The sequence below is a fragment of the Onychomys torridus genome, chromosome 14, assembly GCF_903995425.1.
Source record: "Onychomys torridus chromosome 14, mOncTor1.1, whole genome shotgun sequence".
Classification (NCBI taxonomy): domain Eukaryota; kingdom Metazoa; phylum Chordata; class Mammalia; order Rodentia; family Cricetidae; genus Onychomys; species Onychomys torridus.
This window is the reverse complement of record NC_050456.1, coordinates 52,569,695-52,589,313: the sequence shown is the minus strand read 5'-3', so window position 1 is coordinate 52,589,313 and position 19,619 is coordinate 52,569,695. Positions and strand designations below refer to the sequence as shown.

The 19,619-nt window shown below is 46.7% G+C and overlaps 2 protein-coding genes across 3 annotated transcripts in view; both read right to left on the bottom strand.

Annotated features, from left to right (window-relative positions):
• Window positions 1-5,407: 5,407 nt before the first annotated feature.
• Window positions 5,408-12,453, bottom strand: LOC118595522 (acyl-coenzyme A thioesterase 5-like). Of its 2 annotated transcripts, none has more exons than XM_036206152.1 (4): window positions 12,363-12,453; window positions 11,644-12,107; window positions 8,357-8,559; window positions 5,408-6,098 (listed from the first exon to the last, which is right to left on the bottom strand). In XM_036206152.1, the coding sequence occupies exons 2-4, from the start codon at window positions 12,098-12,100 to the stop codon at window positions 5,502-5,504; spliced, it is 1,257 nt and encodes a 418-aa protein (XP_036062045.1). In that variant the 5' UTR covers window positions 12,101-12,107; window positions 12,363-12,453; the 3' UTR covers window positions 5,408-5,501. The 2 variants fall into 2 exon arrangements, with proteins under 2 accessions (XP_036062045.1, XP_036062046.1); XM_036206153.1 differs by having other exon boundaries at window positions 5,887-6,098; window positions 8,422-8,559; window positions 12,363-12,445.
• Window positions 12,454-16,716: 4,263 nt separating this feature from the next.
• Window positions 16,717-19,619, bottom strand: part of LOC118595718 (acyl-coenzyme A thioesterase 1) — a 17,991-nt gene continuing 15,088 nt past the window's right edge. The window contains exon 3 of the mRNA XM_036206476.1: window positions 16,717-17,362. Within this exon, the coding sequence (XP_036062369.1) occupies window positions 16,763-17,362 (600 nt within the window). The 3' untranslated portion in view covers window positions 16,717-16,762. The remainder of the gene's footprint in view (window positions 17,363-19,619) is intronic.

The following is a 19,619-nucleotide window of genomic DNA, read 5'->3' as shown; positions in this document are numbered from 1 at the left end:
GCTAGAAGAATCCCTATTCAATTGAAGATATCAAACAAGTAAACATGTATTTAGTTTGAAAAAACTTTAAATGTTTTTACACTTACTTACGTGTGTGTCTACATGCACCTGTGTATTTCACTGTGCACATGTGGAAATCAGAAGTCGGCTTGCAAAAGTCAGCCCTGATCATGTCAGCAAGCTCAGCAGTAAATGCCTTACATACTGACCCATTTCATCAGCCTTGCTTTGAAAATTGTTCTGTTAGTTTCTAACTTGTGATTGGTGTATAACTAAGGTTTTCTTCCCATCTAAAAAAAAAAAAGGAAGTCAAACATGATGTTTGATGTCATTTCTGTCTACCATATCTATGGGGCATTGGTCCTTGAACTCAAAACCTGCAGTGGCTCCTGTATTTCAGATAAAATTGTGTGGTATTTGCATATATATATGATATATTCTTTTGTAGTATATAAATATATTCTTTCATGTGGGGGACTATGGGAGTCCAGCCCCTACCTTTCCCATTTTTTCCTAGGGTCCTTATGAGAGAGGGATAAGAAATATTAGGTAGAAAGAGAGACCTAGCTGATGAGAAAACAGAAACACAAGATAGCTTCAGGAGGGCCTGGATCAATCCAACAGCCTTGAAGCTTTATTGAAAAGGCTTTTTATAACATGTCAAGGGGAGAGGCAAAAGATCCCTTGCAAGATCAAAGCACACCATACAGCCAAGTGTAGACCCTTCCAAACATCCAGTAAACAAGCCTGTGAACAAATCATCCCATTATGCAGCCCTGGTAGGTAAAGGAAGCTCAGATTCTCTGACCCTGAGTAATTTGGACCTCCACATTTTCATACTTTAGAATTGCATTCAGGTGCTAGAGAGATGGCTTAGCAGTTATGAGTACTAGCTGTTTATGCAGAGAACTCAAGTTTGGTTCCCAGCACCAACTCACTGAATCATAACTATCTGTAATTCCAGTTCTAGGGAATCTGATGATGTTTTCTGGACTTTGTGGGCACCAGGCACATACCTTGTGCACAAACATACACTCATACACATAAAAAAAATCACATCCAGAGTGCTATGACCCTAAGTGTAAAACAAAATGGAAATACCTCTTTGTAGTTAGAGTTTTCTCCAGTCCTGCTAGGGCCTGCAGCTGCCAGACCCAAGTAAACACACAGAGACTTACATTACTTATAAATGGTATGGCCGTGACAGGCTTCTTGTTATCTAGTTCTTATATATTAAATTAACCCATTTCTATTAATCTATAAGTTTCCATGTGGCTTTTGGCTTACTGGTACTTTACATCTTCTTTTTCATGGCCCCGGCTGGCAGCATTTCCTGACTCACCCTTTCCTTCCCAGCATTCTCCTCTCTGCTTGTCCTGCCTATACTATACTTCCTGCCTGGCTACTGGCCAATCAGCATTTTACTTATCAATCAATCAGAGTAACCATTACAGTACACAGAAAGATATCCCCGGCAGGTCTTAAACTATGGCATAAGGTTTTAGGAATAATGACCTGAAAAGGTCCGTTTATGTTCAATGGAGACAGGGTGTTTCAGTTGGTGGAGATAGAGTTCAATCCAGAGTTGTTAGATTCTGCAACATGGAACCTACATACTAAAAGGGCCACTGCATATGATGTCTTGCACAGTAGATAAAGATTTTTCTTTCCTTCCTTCCTTCCTTCCTTCCTTCCTTCTCTCTCTCTCTCTCTCTCTCTCTCTCTCTCTCTCTCTCTCTCCTTCCTTCCTTCCTTCCTTTCCTTCTTTCTTTGTGCTTTTTTTGAGGCAAGGTTTCCCTTTGACTCCCTGGCTGTCCTGGAACTTGCTCTGTAGACCAGGCTGGCCTTGAACTCACAGAGATCTGCCTGGCTCTGCCTCCTGAGTGCTGGGATTAAGGCGTGTGCCACCACCATCCTATTGTTGCCTGAAGGACCAGCCTCCAGCATTGCAGGGCTCAGAGGGAAGCCATGGAGTTGGCGTGTACTGTGACTTTTTTTATCTGTGGGAGTTAGAGAAAAAGACACTTGATGGTTTCCTTCAGACCTTTTTCTTTATTCTTTATTCTTCTTTTGCATTCTCTATTTTTTATTTTCCTGGTGATTTCCTTTATTCATTCTTAAGGTTTTCCTTCTAAGTCTCTTTATTCTTGATGTTTCCTTCTAGTTCCTTCTAACTCTCTCATTCTTGAAGTTTCCATTCTAGCTCATTTTAGCTCTCTTTAACTCTGTCTCTGTTCTTACAGCTTATATACCCCAGCAAAATCTTTCAGGCAGTAAAAATTACAATGTGGTTACATTCTGTTTTTCAAGTGAATGATTACAATGAACACAAAACAAACAGTAAAAAAAAAAACAGCATGTTTCCCATATCTCTTACATGATTAAACATTTTACACATTATAGATGAAAAGCAAATGATCCCAAGAACCCACATATATTCATACCCAAGCAACTTGTTATAGATTAACCATGTAGGCAAGCAAGATATTTTTCTCAGTCAAGTCTTTTACTGGCAGGATGCAGTTTTGCAGTTACAAAGAAAGAGTCAATTTATTACTTATCTTGAAAGGTAATCTTATAAGGAATCTTAAAGGAATCACAAACCTAAACTTTTATATATGAAAAAAGAATCAATCAGCTCTAATTTAAATCTTTGAGGTGCATACCCATTCATCAATAGTTTCTTATATCAGGAAATTAAGAGCAAAAATGGGCACAAGAAATAATCATCATCTTTGATGGCCAACCAAACCTAGCAAGGAAAGTACATCAGCTAGCAACAATTGGGCTGATTTGTTTTTTTTAACCCTAACCTAATGAATCTATAACTCAGTTATATGTCCTTGTGAATGTTAGATTGTTTTCTGGGGTTTTTCATCTCAAAGATATTATCAAAACATCTGATCTAACCTGAAGTTATTTTAAGTCTTTGTTTCAGTTAATTGTGCACACCAAAACCTGTGACTGCATCATTAAACATTAAGAGAATTAGAGCCAGCCTAGCTCCTGGGGACTCAAATGTTTTCCTTAATCATTAACCTGAACTTTGATCTATGCAGCTTTAGGTGAAACTCATAGGCCCTAGCTGTGTGACATTTCCTTGTGTTTATTTTTATTTATCTAAACTCCGTATGAACTAATATTATTATTATTATCAGTTAGACAGTACAGCTTAGGGAGTAATCATCTTCATAATAATCCACAGGTAAAAATGTCTACTAGAACGAGATGTTTCCATGAGATAAACACACTATTTTACAGGCAGTGGGAGTCTCCCCACTCCCATTCACACTGTGCCAGATACCAGAGGAAGATGGCAGGGGCAAACATGTGAAGGCCCAGCAGAAGCCAAAGACACCCTGGGGTCTGTGGTCTCAGGGCCTTGCCTATCTGGGCTTCACCCATCAGGGATTTTCCTCCTGGTGGGCTGACACCCTGAAGTCAATTGACACCTGCTGCTCCTCTGGCGTGGCCACTGCCAACATCCAGCAAGATTTATTTCCTAAGGGTTATTTAGCAAATAATTATTGAACTGCATTATATAGCAAGCACTGCTAATCCACGTTACTCACTTTTTCTTTCAGAACTGCGGTGTTGTCAGTTGCATGCCTGGCTGGGTAGCTGCCCAGATGCATGCCTTGCCTGGTAGCAGATGCAAGCCTTGCCCAGTAGACCCTTCTGTTGGAACATGGTCCAAGAATGGAGTCCTTTCTAGGAATTCTGGGGGCTTGTGAGAAAACTCCCCCCCAAAAAAAACCCCAAAACAAAAAACCAACACACACACACACACACACACACACACACACACACACACACACGAAGACAAGACTCTTGTGACCTTAGTTTCTTCAAAAACACTGAATTGTTCTTAAATGTGCTTTTGTGTCTCTCCCAAGTGTAGCAGATAGGAGTCGGTGTACTTCTAATTACTCATTACAACTGGGTATTGTTATTTGTTTATATGCCTCTATGGAAAAACATGGTTTTGTCACCTGTGGCTTGCCCTGATTATACACTTTGCTCATGTGGCTCCTTTTACCCCTGAGAGTATAAATTGTCTGATCCTCTGAATAAACTTGGCTATTGCATGAGACTTTAGTCTGACTCATTTTCAGGCTCTATTCTCCCAGGTCCCACCACCTCGAGAGTGGTAAAAACTCTTCAACCTCTTAAATTTCTTAAAACTCGCTTCCCTCCTTGGGAGAAGACCAAATACTATTGCTCTGCTAAAGGAATATAGCAATAAAAGGCTCCTAATGACATATAGCAGCACACCCACAGATCAGTGCCTCTCTTGGCCTTCAACGGCAGATGGGAATTAATACAGGAGACCCACAACTGAACAAAGGGCGGAGTGAGAGACTCTGGAGCACTCAGCCCTAAATGGGATGTCTCCATCAAGCTCCTCCCCTCGGGGCTCAGGGTCTTTGGAGAAGAGGAGGCAGAAAGAGTGCAAGAGACAGCCAGGCAGCGGTGGCACCTGCCTTTAATCCCTGTACTCGAGGCAGGTGGATAGCTGTGAGTTCAAGGCTAGCCTGGCTCTTATAATGTTGTTTTAATTTTTTTCTCAAGACAGAGGTATCGGATGACTCCAAGGAGACAGTGTTTTCCAGACATGACAGAACTGATGCACATATGAACTCACAGAGACTGTGGCAGGACATACAGGTCCTGCACAGGTTCAAGCCAGATGGGATTGTAGCCCTGAGAGGGGAAAGTGGACATGGGGTCCCACTCCTAACCAAGAAGCTATTTAGAATTGATACCCACTGACAAACAGAAAATCAGTTTTCTCGAATGGAGTGTCACTGCATGTCAACCACATAAACTCCAGGGTAGGTCCCATGACCAGTTGCTGGCTAACATAAATGAACCCATGTTTTTTTATTTGTTTGGTGTGTGTGTGTGTGTGTGTGTGTGTGTGTGTGTGTGTGTGTGCTTGTTTGTTTTAATTTTTTTGCTTTTACAGTTTTTGTTGTTGTTTTTTGTTGTTGTTGTTTCAAGACAGGGTTTTCCTGTGTTGTTTTGGTGCCTTTCCTGGATCTCGCTCTATAAACCAGTCTGGCCTCAAACTCACAGAGATCTGCCTGCCTCTGCCTCTCGAGTGCTGGGATTAAAGGTGTGCACCACCAATGCCTGGCTACAGTTTTGTTTTGAGAGTGAGAGAATACAGAGTTGGGTGGGGAGATTCTGGGAGGAGTCGTGGTAGGAGAAAATGTGATAAAAATATGTTACATAAAAAAAATTTAAAAAATAAATGAATCGCTGCCCTCTAAGGTAGAGTGGGATAGCCCAGTGGCAGAGTGCTAGCCTACCATGCACAAGCCCTGGGCTCAATCCTTAGCACCCTAAGAAAGTAGGAAATAACCAATAAGGAAGACAGTCCATAAAACCTTTGGGGGGAAAACTTCAGGACTTTATTAAAGGGAGAAAAAATGAATACATATACTAACAGTGGCAGCCCTTCTTAGGAGATCAGAAATGTCAGTACTCAAAGAAAATCACAGTTTTGCTGGGATTTCACCACCCAAATGTTTGTGGAAAAAAGTCTGGAGTTGCTGCCATGCATCCACCTGGGCCATGGCATGAGCCCTGGGCTCCCCCCCATAGAGGACAGGCATGTTAAAATAGGCATGTAGCGAAGCCTTGCACCAAGGGAAATAGGGGGGTTCAATATTGTGCCCTGTTTGAGGATAGCATATGATCTGAGGCTTCTCCTTCCCATGGGCCTGTAAGCGTTTGGAGATCTCATTGGCATAGAACTCGCTCTTCCAGTTGCGGTCATCCTGACCTACAAGCAACAGGAGGGTTGTGTCAGACCTTTCCACAGGGATGATGCTCTGCTGGTCAGGTCCCTCTAAAGGGCAATTCAGGACATCCAAAACATCTTTAAGGCCATCTTTGGTCACCCTGATACGATCTACATGTATGCTCAAAGGGGGCAGGGTCTCATCCTTATAGTATAATGTTCCAGCAACATTGGCCACAGAGCCATTGATTATGACAGCAGCTGTGATGCCTTTCAGGAAAGAGGCCATGGAGAGGCAGAGCTGAGCCCCTTTGGAAATCCCCAGCAGGCCAATCCCCGGTCCTTTGACCTAAGAAAGAGACAGAGAGAAGAAAGGGAATGAGTTCATCTAGAGGGTAGGACAGGTAGTGATGCCAACCTATGAATGCAAGGCAGCCTTTCCTGAATCTCCCTCTGCACCATCCTGGCTTTTGAAAGGTGATTAAGTCTCTTCAAATCAGCGTCCCTAGTGGTAAGATGAGGCTCAACTTTAAGAACCCACGGTCTACATGAATCAAATGGGAGATAACAGGCCCATTCCTAAGCATGAATATGTCAAAGAAAGCATGTGGATAAGTCTAGAAAAGCTTAGCTCTTTTCCTATGGTGCATTTATACTTGAGGGCACTGCACTCATGTAAGTTGATGGTATTAATGTGAACCCAGGTAATATTCTGTTATGGATAAGAGTCTGAGACACATATGTAAGTACAGAAGTAGAGAAAGAAACACCATGCCAAAAAGCAAGTTGGGGAGGAAAGGGTTTGTGTGCCTTACATATCCACATCACAGCCCATTTTTGAAGGAAGTCAGGACAGGAACTCAAACAGGGCAGGAACCTGGAGGCAGGAGCTGATGCAGAGGCCATGGAGGGGTGCTGCTGACTGGCTTGCCCTTCATGGCTTGTTCAATCTACTTTCTTATAGAAACCAGGAACACACCAGCCCAGGGGTGACACCACCCACAGTTGAGTGGGTCCTCCCACATCGCTAATTAAGAAAATGCTCTACAGGCTTTCCTGAAGACCCACTTACAGAGGCATTTTCTCAGTCAAGGTTCCCTTCTCTCCAATGACTTTAGCTTGTTCAAGCTGACATAAAACTAGCCCGAACAGAGAGAAGCAAAAATCTCCAAAACTGAAATTGGTATTACTTTTATCCAAGAGTTATTTGAGATCATTATAAGGGTACTTATTTAATGGTATATATAAATATTACAAAATCATGGAGAGGGATGTATAAATAAAACCTCCTTGGCAGACCTGGCCCACTATTTCCTTCTGTATCAATTTTCTTCTCACACATAGGTTGTAACAGACACTGAAAGGTTTACAAAACCATAAATGATAGGACAAGTTCCCAGTCAAGGACTCTACTGCTTCTAACAGGGAAGCTGTCAAACCTTGCAAAATGAGATTCCTCCTGTCAGCTCTCACTTCTGCTGGGCTTCATGAGTAGCCTCTTTGTTTCCTTGTTCACACTGAAGGTCATTTTCTGTATTCCACATCCGTCCTTGCCTTGTCCCACACTACACTCTAAACTCAGGTGGACCTGATTTTGTCTTCCTCATTAGTAGCCCTGTCTCACTCCTCTGTTGTCTGCCAAGTGAATGACATCTGTCAGTTAATGGTAGGTCCTACTTTAAGGGCTTCAGAAGCATGAGCCATTTGGTGCTCAGGACAAAACCAGAGGCTGGAGACACACTCAAGCAAAGCAATGACGGCGCTCAGGGTCCCAGCCCAGCTCTGGTTTACCTTGGCCTACTCTAATATTCACACTGACTGTGCCCACACCCCAGGTAGTCTCCTATCTTGGACAAACCATGATATCAGGCTCTTGTCTGTGTGTTTCCATTGTCAGACTTCCAACCAACACTATGCCTCATCTAGTTCAAAAATTGACTTTCCTTTTTGACTTTGGAAAAGACTAAATATTGGGGTCTGGAGAAATGGCTCAGCGTTTAGCATCCACAAGGCAGTTCACGACTGTCTGTAATTCCAGTTCCAGGGGATACAAAACCCTCTTCTTGCCTTCACAGGTATCAGGCACACATGTGGTTCACCAACATGCATGCAGGTCAAATACTCATATACATAAAAACTTTTTAAAACAATAAAAACAGTCTAATATTTAATTATATCACCATGCTGTGGAGGCCCACAAAGGTTTCCTAGTGAGATCTGAGCTTGCTTTACCCAGCAGAACTGCATTAGAGGATAGCTTGACCATGTGTGTGGTTACCAGGTTAGCTCGGAAGGGTCTGTATTTGGCTGTGCTGTGGGGAGGTCCTTTGCTCCACCCCTTGGCATTCCTTTAAAAAGCCCTCTAGAAGAGACAGAAGGGGCTGGTGGTTAAGGACCCAGGCCCTTCTGAGCTATCCTGTGTTTCCATCTGTCTCTCTCCACTCTATATTTCTATCTAAATATTTCTCACTTCTCCCTTCTCAAGAGTACAGTACTCTGGGGTAAAAGTGGGAGTGGGCCTCCCACACTGTGCCTTAGCAACTAGATTGAAAATCCTGCCTTGGTGGATGGATGTTTCTAAACCAAAAGACAAAAGTAACAACCAACCTGAGGGTGACTAAGCAGGTAGTTCATGGCTTCTTCAAAGTACTCCAGGTGAAATGTATCCATACCTTTGGGGAGGTCGTCGTAGTTATAATAAGCCAGAGCCATGACAGCAAAACCCTTCCCAGCCAGCAGACTAGCCCGATACTCCAGAAGGCCACCTCCAATTCCAAAAATGTCTATGATTCCAGGGAAGGGTCCATTTCCTTAGAAGAAAGACACAAGGGGAGAGGGGGGAGAGACAGTTTACCATTTACTCAGCTCAACAGCATTTGCATTGAGTTCACTGCAGCCCTGAGTGTCCATCATCATGGATGTCAACTGTTGACTGGGTGCTGGGACTAGGTACTTGGCTCTTTGGAGAGGTTCCCTAGGATCCTCTCAGTCTTTTGGTCCCAATTTCCCAATGCCTGTTCCATTGTATTTCTAAATCAGTGAACTTCCAGCACATTTCTTTCCTACTTAAACCATCCAGAATTTTAAAAATGTGTTTGTAATGAAAAGGTCTGATTAATTGCACTTCTAAAGTATTGTGATATCAAAACCTATCATTGATAATCTTGAAAAAAAATTATGAAAGAAATCCTAAGCTCTCAGGTAGTGTGTCTCTACATTCTATGCCAAGGCTTGTGGATTTTTTTCAAGACCAAAGAGTCAAATAAAGTCCACATTTATCTGTACTTGCTTGTAAATTCCTAGATTTAAAAATCATTTATTAGTAGCAGAGCATGATGGCACACGCCTTTAATCCCAGAACTTGGGAGGCAGAGGCAGGTAGATCTCTTAGTTCCAGGTCAGCATGGTCTACAGCATGAGTTCCAGGACAGCCAGGGCTACAGAGAAACCCTGTCTTGACAAACAAAATTTTTTTAATAATTATTAATATTTATGTGTTTAAGTATTTGGGGGTATAGTTATATCAGTGAGTAGTACCGTTGAAGGCCAGAAGTGGACATCAGATCCCCTGAAACTGGCATTATGGACAGTTGTGAGTTGCCATTTGGGACATGGGAGGTGAATTCAGGTCTTCTGCAGAGTAGTGAGTTCTCCATCTCTCCAGCCAGCCCCAAGCTTCTGGATGTTTATGACCGACCTTCCTTCCATTTATCTTTATCTTTTGTTTGTCTCACTAAGGTTTTTCTATTTTCTTTGTGTTTTTTGAGCCAATAAGAAATTCTTCTTGGTCCTGATGTTACAAAGGCACATCGTTTGTTCTGAGATTTTTGTTCTTTTGGGTTTTAAAAAAAATATTTATGTATTTGGGGGGTGGGGCTAGAGAGATGGCTCAGTGGTTAGGAGTACCGGCTGTTCTTCCAGAGGACCCGGATTCAATTCCTAGCACCCACATAGAAGCTCACACTGTCCACAACTCCAGTTCTAAGGCTTCTGACACCCTCACATAGACATACATGTAGGCAAAACACCAATGAATTATATATATATATAATGTGTATGGGTGTTTTGCCTGCATGCACATCTATACCATGTGTATGCCAGGTACACATGAGTGTGGCCGTCAGAAGAGGGAGCTGGATCCCCTGGAACTAGAGCTGGGGATGGTTCTGAGATAAAGTGTGGGTACTGGGAACTGAACTCTTCTGAAAGAGCTGTAAAAGCTACTAACTGCTGAGCCATCTCTCCAACATGATCTTTTATTGTGCCATTTCCTCTGTGTTTGGGTGGTGAATTCCACCTTTCGTCTTCCCATAGTTCCAATCTCTTCCCAGAAGTCCCACCTATCCTCTCCAGCCTAGCTATTGGCTGTTCAGTTCTTTATTAAACCAATCATAAGGTGTCTTAGCAGAGAGGCATCTTCACAGTGTACAGAAAGACTATCCTGCAACACTCACCCATTTTCTAACCAGTTGTGGTGGTTTGAGTGGCACCTTAGAATCATGCGTTTGAATGCTTGAGCCATAGAGAGTGGTACTGTCAGGAGGTGTGGCCTTGTTGGAGTGGGTGTGTCCCTGTGGAGGCTGGCTTTGAGGTCTCATTTATGCTCAAGCCACACCCAGTGTGAGTTTCCTTCTTCTGCCTGTGCGTCACGATGTAGAACTCTCAGCTCCTTCTATAGTACCATATCTGCCTACACTCCACCATGTCCCATCACGATAATAATGGACTAACCCTCAGAAACTGTAAGCTGGCATTACAATTAAATGTTTTCTTTTAGGAGAGTTGCCCTGGTCATGATGTCTCTTCACAGCAGTAGAAACCCTAACTAAGACATCAATGGACATTTAAATTGTTTTGGTTTTCAAAAACACTCAGGGAGTTGACTGGAAATCTTCCTGGAGGAGGAGCTACCAGATGGAAGCACATTCTGGCAATTGTAAAAGGAGAACACACGTGGCTGGCCTGTAGGAGCTCCCTGAGTACCAAGTTAGCTTGCCCTAACACAGACAGATTACAAAGTGAAAGGGTCTCTGACAAGGGAAACTTAGTTGACTGCAAGTTACAATCAGGAGAGGGTAGAAAAATGGACCTTGGAAAACTAAACAGTGGTGGTGAACCCCAGATTTAACGTCTAGTGACCCTATGATGCTCTGAACTTTAAAAAGTGTCCTAATTAGGATACTAGGTTATGACAGACTTAGAATAGGAAGGAAACACAGATACCCATCAGGAAGTCAAGGAAAGGCATCATGGAAATCTCTTTTCAAAGGCCCTTTAGTCCTGATGGATCTTTCCTTGTTACTGCATAAATACATAGCTATCCCTATTTTAAGGCTGTCTGCTTGAGCCATTTACATCCCAACCGTCTTCTACAGCAATTCTGGGGCCACCAAAACACGCAGCATCACTGATTAACTGTTGTGTAAGAAATACAGCATCCTTATCCTTAGATGGTCTTCAAACAGCTTTTTATCAGCATTTCAACAGTTCAGAGTGTCATGAACATCCCTGGCCAAATCCCCTAGAACATCTCTCTGTGAGTCACTGAACTTAAGTTCCCCTCTTCTTGCACAGGCCCACCTTGCCTGAAAGACTGTTCTAGAGCATTGATACCAGACATGAACCCGTGCACAACCACCAGCGGGGCTTACCACCACAGAGAAGATTTCTAGTTCAGGGGGCTTGGGCAAGCCCTGATGCTCTGCTTGCCTAAGCAACTTCAGATGTTGCTCCTGAGGAGACCTGCAGTCCAGGACTCCCCCAGACGTGAACCCAAGTCAGAAGGGCTTTTCCAGGGTCCCCTGACCGCTAAGGACCCCTGGTGAGCGTGGGAGACGGGGAAGAAGGACCCAGGCACCTCACCTGCCAGCCCAGGAGGGAGGGGGGCTGCTCACCTGGGGGCAGGAAGAGCGTGGCGCGCACACGGCCCTCGCGCACGGGCACGCGCCGCACCCCGGGAGCCATGAAGTGACGCTCGTGCACCGCCCGCGCCAGCAGCCGCCCGCCGTCGGGCTCGTGGCCGTCCAGCACCTCCAGCTCCACCACGAAGGGCGTCCGCACGTCGCGCTTGAGCAAGCGCCACAGAGGCCGTTCGGGCTCCATGGCCCAGAGCAGCCCCATGGGCTCGAGCCCCGCGAAGCTGCCGCCCAGCGCGGGCGCGCGCGCCAGGTCCAGCTGGCCGTGGGCGTCGGCGCGGTAGCGCGCGTGGGCGCGGAAGAGCGCGCCTCTCTCGTCGCGCAGGGCCGCGCGCAGCGTGACGGGCTGCTCGGGGGCCAGGCCGCGCACGGCGATGCTCAACGGCTCGTCCCAGCAGCTGCGGCCCGCGGGCTCCAGGCTTACCGTTGGCACCATCCTGACACTGAGATAAAAAAGAGAATACTGTGTCTCAGCTTCTGCAGTCAATGATCACAAGGGAACCCTTCGCCCTACTTGTGTGCTTTAGCAATCACGGTGTGAAACTTTTCCTAGAGTGTATGGGATATGGTGGCCTGTATGCATAAAAGCTAAGCAATAGCAATGTTTATGTTTTGCAAGGTGATGTTGAAATACAGGTATAAAGATTGGTTTGATAGGGTCACTGTTGCCATAACAATAGTTGTGCAAAGAAAGGTACCTCAGGATACTTTAGTGCGCTGATCCTTAGGAACTTGGCCTTGAACCTTCTTTACTTGGGTATGTTGCTGGAATAGAAGCCTGGAATAGAAGCGGGAACCAAGAGGGAACCAAGAGAGTCAGACCACCCAGGGTAATTAATGGTGTGGGAAGGTAAGTAACTGAGCCTCGAAAAATTTTCTGAGCTAACCTGGGATAACACCCAGCCGGATTGCCCCCTGCCTAGAAAGACACGGCAAGATTTTTCAACTCAACTCATAGGTTTGGGGTTTTATCAGTCATTCTTGGCAGGAAGAAGTTTGTAGATACCACGGCAACATTAAAAAGGGGGGTGGTAATAAGGCTTGGTTCTTCACTAAGATCCTCAAGGCAGCAACTGCAACCTAGTGTTAATTGTTCTTATATCTTAAACTAACCCATTTCTATTAATCTATAAGTTGTCATGTGGCTTGTGACTTACGGGTATCTTAACATGTTGCTTCTCATCACAGCAGCTGGCAGCGTCTCTCTGCCTCAGCCTTCCACTTCCCAGAATTCAACTCTCTCCTTATCCTGCCTATACTTTCTGCCTGACTACTGGCCAATCAGTGTTTTATTTTTTAACCAATCAGAGCAACACCTTTGACCTACAGAACACCCCAAAGCACCTTTGCTTTGATGAGATGCTCAATGCTGATCAGCTGAAAAATTAGCAGTGACTGGCATTGTTGAGGTGAAATCTTCTGGAAAGTGCTTCCTGAGAAGCCACACCCAGAAGCCGTGTTCTAGATATGACGAAAGTTGTTCTTTTACTGACAGCTGAACTCCGAAGTGTAAGAGTCATCCAGTTGGGACTGGTTTTGAGGGCATGAAGGGGTCACGGAGAGCAGTTGAGGCTTGGCACTCTGTGGCAGGAAGGGCTGGTGTCTCTGAAGAGCACAGGAGAGGCTATTGGTGAAAGTGCAGCCCTGTTGCAGCAAGGGACCCCAGCAGTTTGGGGAATGCCAGAACCATGGGAGGACCACCAAGAACAACAGCAGCAGTGGAGAGGAGACAGCCAGGCCTGGAAGACAAACTGTGTGTGCTGCAGAGGGCAGAGCTGGAGAAGTGACCCCAGCCCTTTGGAGGAGCCCAGAAAATCATTAGTGAATCCTAGATAATTGGGTATTGAGTTGTCTGCGCTGTTGGGGGTTTGGTTTTGCTTTGTTCAGATTGTGACTGCGCCCTGGTTCTTCCCTCTTGAAGAAAGTGTTGAACTTAATTTTTATTTTTACAGGAGCCCACAGCTGAAAGACTTTGAACTTTTTGAAGAGGTTGGATATTTTAAAAAGACTGGATTTTTAATGTGTTTGGATTTGTAAGGATCTTAAAGTTATGTTTTATATTGTGATATCAATATTAATGTGTTGTCTTGGGGATAGATGAGAGGGGAAAGGTTTTAACTGAAAAGTGGTGTGCTGTGTGTCAAGTTGAAAAGGGGGGTCAGTTGCACTGGCTAGTCATCAGAGAGAAGGGAGCCTCCATTGAGATAATGCCACCATCAGATCCAGCTGTTGGGCATTTTCTTACTTAGTAATCAATGGGGAAGGGCCCAGCGCACGGTGGGTGGTGCCACCCTGGGCTGGTAGTCCTAGGTTCTATAAGAAAGCAGGCTGAGCAAGCCACGGAGAGTAAGCCAGTAAGCAGCACCCCTCCATAGCCTTTGCCTCCAGGTTTCTGCCCTGCATGTTCCAGCTCTCACAGCTTTTGGTGATGAGCTATTATACCGAACTGTGAATGAAACAAACCCTCTCCTCCTCAAGTTGCTTTTGGTCACAGTGGGTCATCACAGCAATGGGAACCCTAACTAGGACAATAGGTAAGTTCCCAAATGGGACAATGAGGCAGAAGTCATTGGTTCTATCTCAGGAGCCATTTGCGTGTGGTCCATGTCTGGTGGACATCTGGCCATCATGCTATTTTGTTGAGTAGACAATATTATCATATCAACTGTTTCTCTTGAGACTAGACATTTGGATAAGGTGCCGAGCACCATGAGGAGTTAGGTTCCAGATGTCTATATCATGCCTTTTAAGCCGCTGGGGCCAGGCTCCAGGTCATCACAGCTGGCTTGTTAAAGCCTGAGAATTTAGCCTTTGTGTGGGGCCTTTTGTTTCTACACCAAGAGCCAAGTTCCCTAACAAACCAGCTTCCAGTGGCCTGAGGATGGAACCCTCCTCTTTATCATTACACCGAGCATCTGACGTGCCCCACAGGTATCCATAAGGAATTGCCTGGACCACCACAGGGGCCAATCTGCAGTGGCTGACATGTCTCATCCAGAATAGTATTTCCAGATGACATACAGGTCACTTTAAGTCACTTGCAGATTAGAGTGTGCACTACAGCATCAATGCTGCCTTCGGAACTGTGGTGTACTGTGTGTGTGTGTGTGTGTGTGTGTGTGTGTGTGTGTGTGTGTGTATGGGTGCTCAAGGTGGTCAGAAGAGAGCCCTGGGCTTCTTGGAGCTGGAGTCACAGTTGGTTGTGAGCTGCTTGGTTCGCGTCCTGGGAACCAAATGTAGGTCCTATAAGAGCAGTATGTGCTCTGAACTTCCCAGCCCGCCCCTGTGGATGGTGGTTTAAACAGTAGGCAATCATTTTTTTTAAAGATTTTTTTAAAGATTTATTTATTTATTGTGTATACAGTGTTCTGCCTACATTCATGTTTGCATACCAGAAGAGGGCGCCAGATCTCATCACAGATGGTTGTGAGCCACCATGTGGGTGCTGGGAATTGAACTCAGGGCCTCTGGAAGAACAGCCAGAGCTCTTCACCGCTGAGCCGTCTCTGCAGCCCAATCGTTTATTTTTTTAATCAGCCATTTAGCAAATAATGACTGAACTCCAGTGATGAAACAGTGACTTTCAGAGCTCCAGCTCTTACCACCTGCAGGCTGAGCCGTGGCACGAGATCAGCTTTTGCCACACCTTACATTTTCTGTACTCATTCCCCTCCCAGACTGATAAGGCCTGAAGTTAAAAAAAAATTTTAAAAAAATTGGGAGAAAACCTCCACATTGATATTACACACACACACACACACACACACACACACACACACACACAGGAGGCTATTCCCAGGAGAGACCTGCATTAGAGATGTTTGATGTAAGCCACAGAAATATACAAAGTAGGATTCAGCTGATTGTGACAAAGTCAATACCTGGAAGTAGCCAGGGGCCTCCCAGAGGTCAAGCTGAGGCTCAAGGAGCCTTGGTGATATTTGGCTTTTGATTATCAGCCGTTTCCTGCTATGGGTTTCTTGTGTGCTACTGTAGCTTTTCCATCATTGATTGTTCACCATTTCCCCTCTACTAAAGGAATATTTAGATAACCTTGTGCGCTGACAGCTATGCACAGCCAGAACCCCAGGTCAAGCCTCCCTGTAATTATCATCATCGGCAGCATCCGGCCAGGTCCATCCCCAGATGGAGGAAAGTACCTTATCAGAGACACCTCTGTACTCTCTAAGAACAGACTTAAGCATCCAAGCTACCTGTTTGAGAAGGCCTGGCAGATGTGCCAATTAAACTTTAACTTCCTCCTTTCCCAAACCTTACCTCTAGTTCCAGATCTCCCTTTAACTATCACCAGAGGCATCTAGCTGTACACAGGTTGCCTAGCGACTGAACAGACCTTGAACAGATAGGAACCACAGGAAAAAAGAAAGCAGTTTTATTTTCTCCCAATCACGTTTAAGATTATAGTTGAGCACCTAAGATCCTTCTTCTTAGATATTACCTGAATTTAGCCTTTAGTTAATTATTAGTCATTTCCCTTTTGGGTTGCAAATGATAATTAACAATTACTGCCCCTCTATTTGACCCTGGAAGCCTGACAGTCACTGAATGAGGAAACTCTTACCTGCCTTTATGACCACACAAGAATTCAAGCCTGGTGACCTTACTCAACCAGGGGACTGCTATTGCTTGGATTTATACTGGACTCTGGAGAGACTTAGAGGGAATGGAAACATGGAGAACAGAGAGGGATAAGGGGGATTTGGACCAGAGAGTACATGTGGACGAGATGGAAGATGAGGAAGAATCAGATGGGGAAGTACTAGCTGGGTAAGAACAAAATGAAAAGGACCTAGATGAGGCAGAATTAAGATAGAACTTAGAGGGAGCGGTAGATAAGTATAGAGAGAAATCAGGCAAAAAGGGAGCTCAGCACAAGAACAGAACTGAAGCTGTGTAAATAGGATGTTATGCCAAAGGAATTAAAGTGAATGGATAAAGAGCTTGGTGTGCTGAGATTCTATTCCCCAAAAATAGTCCTCGCCGTTCATAGTTTCTCTCCTGAGCCCCTGGGAAGTATTAAGGCTGGTCCCTCTAACATTATTCAAGAGATGTTAAATAAAGTAAAACTTAAATAAAATCACAGTTTTGCTGGGATTGTCCTCTCTTCACCACCCAAGTGTTTGTGGAAGAAAGTCTGGAGTTGCTGCCATGCATCCACCTGGGCCATGGCATGAGGCTTAGGCTCCCCTCCAAAGGTGATATTAGCACCCACCAGGAGGTGCATGCCAGCCTTGCACAGTGGGAAGTAAGGGGGCTCAATATAATGCCCCGCTTCTGGGTAGCAGATGATCTGGGGCTTCTCCTTCCCATGGGCCTGTAAGCGTTTGGAGATCTCATTGGCATAGAACTCGCTCTTCCAGTTGTGGTCATCCTGACCTACAAGCAACAGGAAGGTCGAGTCTGACCTTTCCACAGGGATGAAGCTCTTCTGTTCTACCAAAGGGCTTTGAAGAGCATCCACAACATCTTGGAGGCCATCTTTGGTCATCCTGACTCGGTTTCTCAGAAGAGACACAGGAGGGATAGTCTCATCCTTGTAGTATATGGTGTTCCCAACAGCAGCCACAGAGCCATTAATGATGACAGCAGCTTTGATGCCCTTCAGGAAGGAGGCCATAGCAAGGGCAAGTTCACCCCCTTTGGAAATGCCAAGCACTCCGACTCCTGGACTTTTTACCTGAGAAAGACACAGACGGAAAAGAAGGAAGAGTGAGCCCGCATAAGATGTAGGACAGTGGGTGGCCCTGAGCCTGAGTATGACTCTTTACCATCCTGACTTTGGAAGGGTCGTGGGCATCTGCGAAGCTCAGAGTCACCTGCCTCTCAAAGGAGAAATCACAGGTCAAGCCCTATTTGAGATAATGAAATAGCTGGTAATAGATAATTAATGTGCCTGGTGTATCTGTGTATATAAAGTCACAATCAGGTGTATATGAACAAAACAGAACCAACCTAAGCCACTTTGGAAGATTCTGAATCACTATTAATGTCTTTCTGTATTCCTTTTCTTTTTAGTAAGTGGTGATGGGTTCTGAAGTGTTTACAGAGTTGTAATTGCTAGACTGATCTAGACAATTAGCAGCAGATGATGTTTTAGTCTTTGTAGAAAGCTGCGCACAGCCACACCCATAAGATGGCGCCAGCTTCCGCCCCCACCTTCCCAATGGTGAGTGCTCTCGGGAGTAAACAACTCCATACCCCCGCCACCCACCCCCAGCCACCCCGCCATGCCCCAGCCACCCCCATCCCCTCCAGCCACCCCATGCCTCCAGCCAACCCCATGCCCCCAGCCACCCCACCCCAGCCACCCTGCCCCAGCCACCCCCCCCCAGCCACCCCATGCCCCCAGCCACCCCCATGCCCCCAGCCAACCCCATCTCCCCAGCCACCCCCATCCCCTCAGCCACCCCATGCCCCCAGCCACCCCCATCCCCTCAGCCACCCCCATGCCCCCAGCCACCCCCATCCCCTCAGCCACCCCCATGCCTCCAGCCACCCCCATGCCCCAGCCACCCCCATCTCCCCAGCCACCCCCATGCCCCCAGCCACCCCCATGCCCCCAGCCCCCCATGCCTCCAGCCACCCCCATGCCCCCAGCCAACCCCATCTCCCCAGCCACCCCCATGCCCCTAGCCACCCCCATGCCCCCAGCCACCCCCATGCCCCCAGCCACCCCCATGCCCCCAGCCACCCCATGCCCCCAGCCAACCCCATCCCCCAGCCACCCCCATCTCCCCAGCCACCCCCATGCCTCCAGCCACCCCCATGCCCCCAGCCATCCCCATGCCCCAGCCACCCCCATGCCCCCAGCCACCCCCATGTCCCCAGCCACCCCCATACCTCCAGCCACCCCCATGCCTCCAGCCACCCCCATGCCTCCAACCACCCCCATGCCCCCAGCCACCCCCATGCCCCCAGCCACCCCCATGCCCCAGCCATCCCCATGCCCCCTCAGCCATCCCCATGCCCCCAGCCACCCCCATGCCTCCAGCCCCCCATGCCCCCAGCCAACCCCATCTCCCCAGCCATCCCCATCCCCCAGCCACCCCCATACCCCAGCCCCTCCTCCAGCCACCCCATGCCCCCAGCCATCCCATGCCCCAGCCCCCCCATGCCCCGCACCCCATCCCCCAGCCACCCCGCATACCCAGCCACCCTCCATCGCCTCCAGCCACCCCCATGCCTCCAGCACCCCCATGCCTCCAACCACCCCATGCCGCCCAGCCACCCCATGTCCCCAGCCACCCCCATACCTCCAGCCACCCCCATGCCTCCAGCCACCCCCATGCCTCCAACCACCCCATGCCCCCAGCCACCCCATGCCCCAGCCACCCCCATGCCCCCCCCCCCATCCCCCCAGCCAACCCCATCTCCCCAGCCATCCCCATCCCCCAGCCACCCCCATCCCCCCAGCCACCCCCATGCCCCCAGCCATCCCCATGCCCCAGCCAGCCCACAAACTGAAGGCCCCAAATGAGCACAAATGTGAAGATGGTGCTCACCTCAAAGTGTGATGAGAGTGGAGCACATGGGCATTCCAGACATGGGTACCATACCCTAATACCAGGTGTCAATCATATTATTGTCCTTTAAAGCCTCGTACATTGTATAATTATTTGTTTAATCTCACTAGTTAATGTTGAGGGAAAGTAACAAATTCTTAGGAGGCAGAGTCTTACTTTGTAGTCCTGGCTGTTCTGGATCTCACTCTGTAGCCCAGGCTGGCCTCGAACTCATAGAGATCTGCCTGCCTCTGCCTCCCGAGTGCTGGGATTAAAGGCGCCTATGATAGTACACCTGGCCAGTAGCAAAAAAAAAAAAATTTAAAAAGAGAAGGAAGAGGAAGGGAAAGAAAGAAGGGAGAGATGGAGAGAGAGAGAGAGAGAGAGGCCACAGGCTGAAAACAATAGTAAAATAAGTGATGTAAAAAAAGA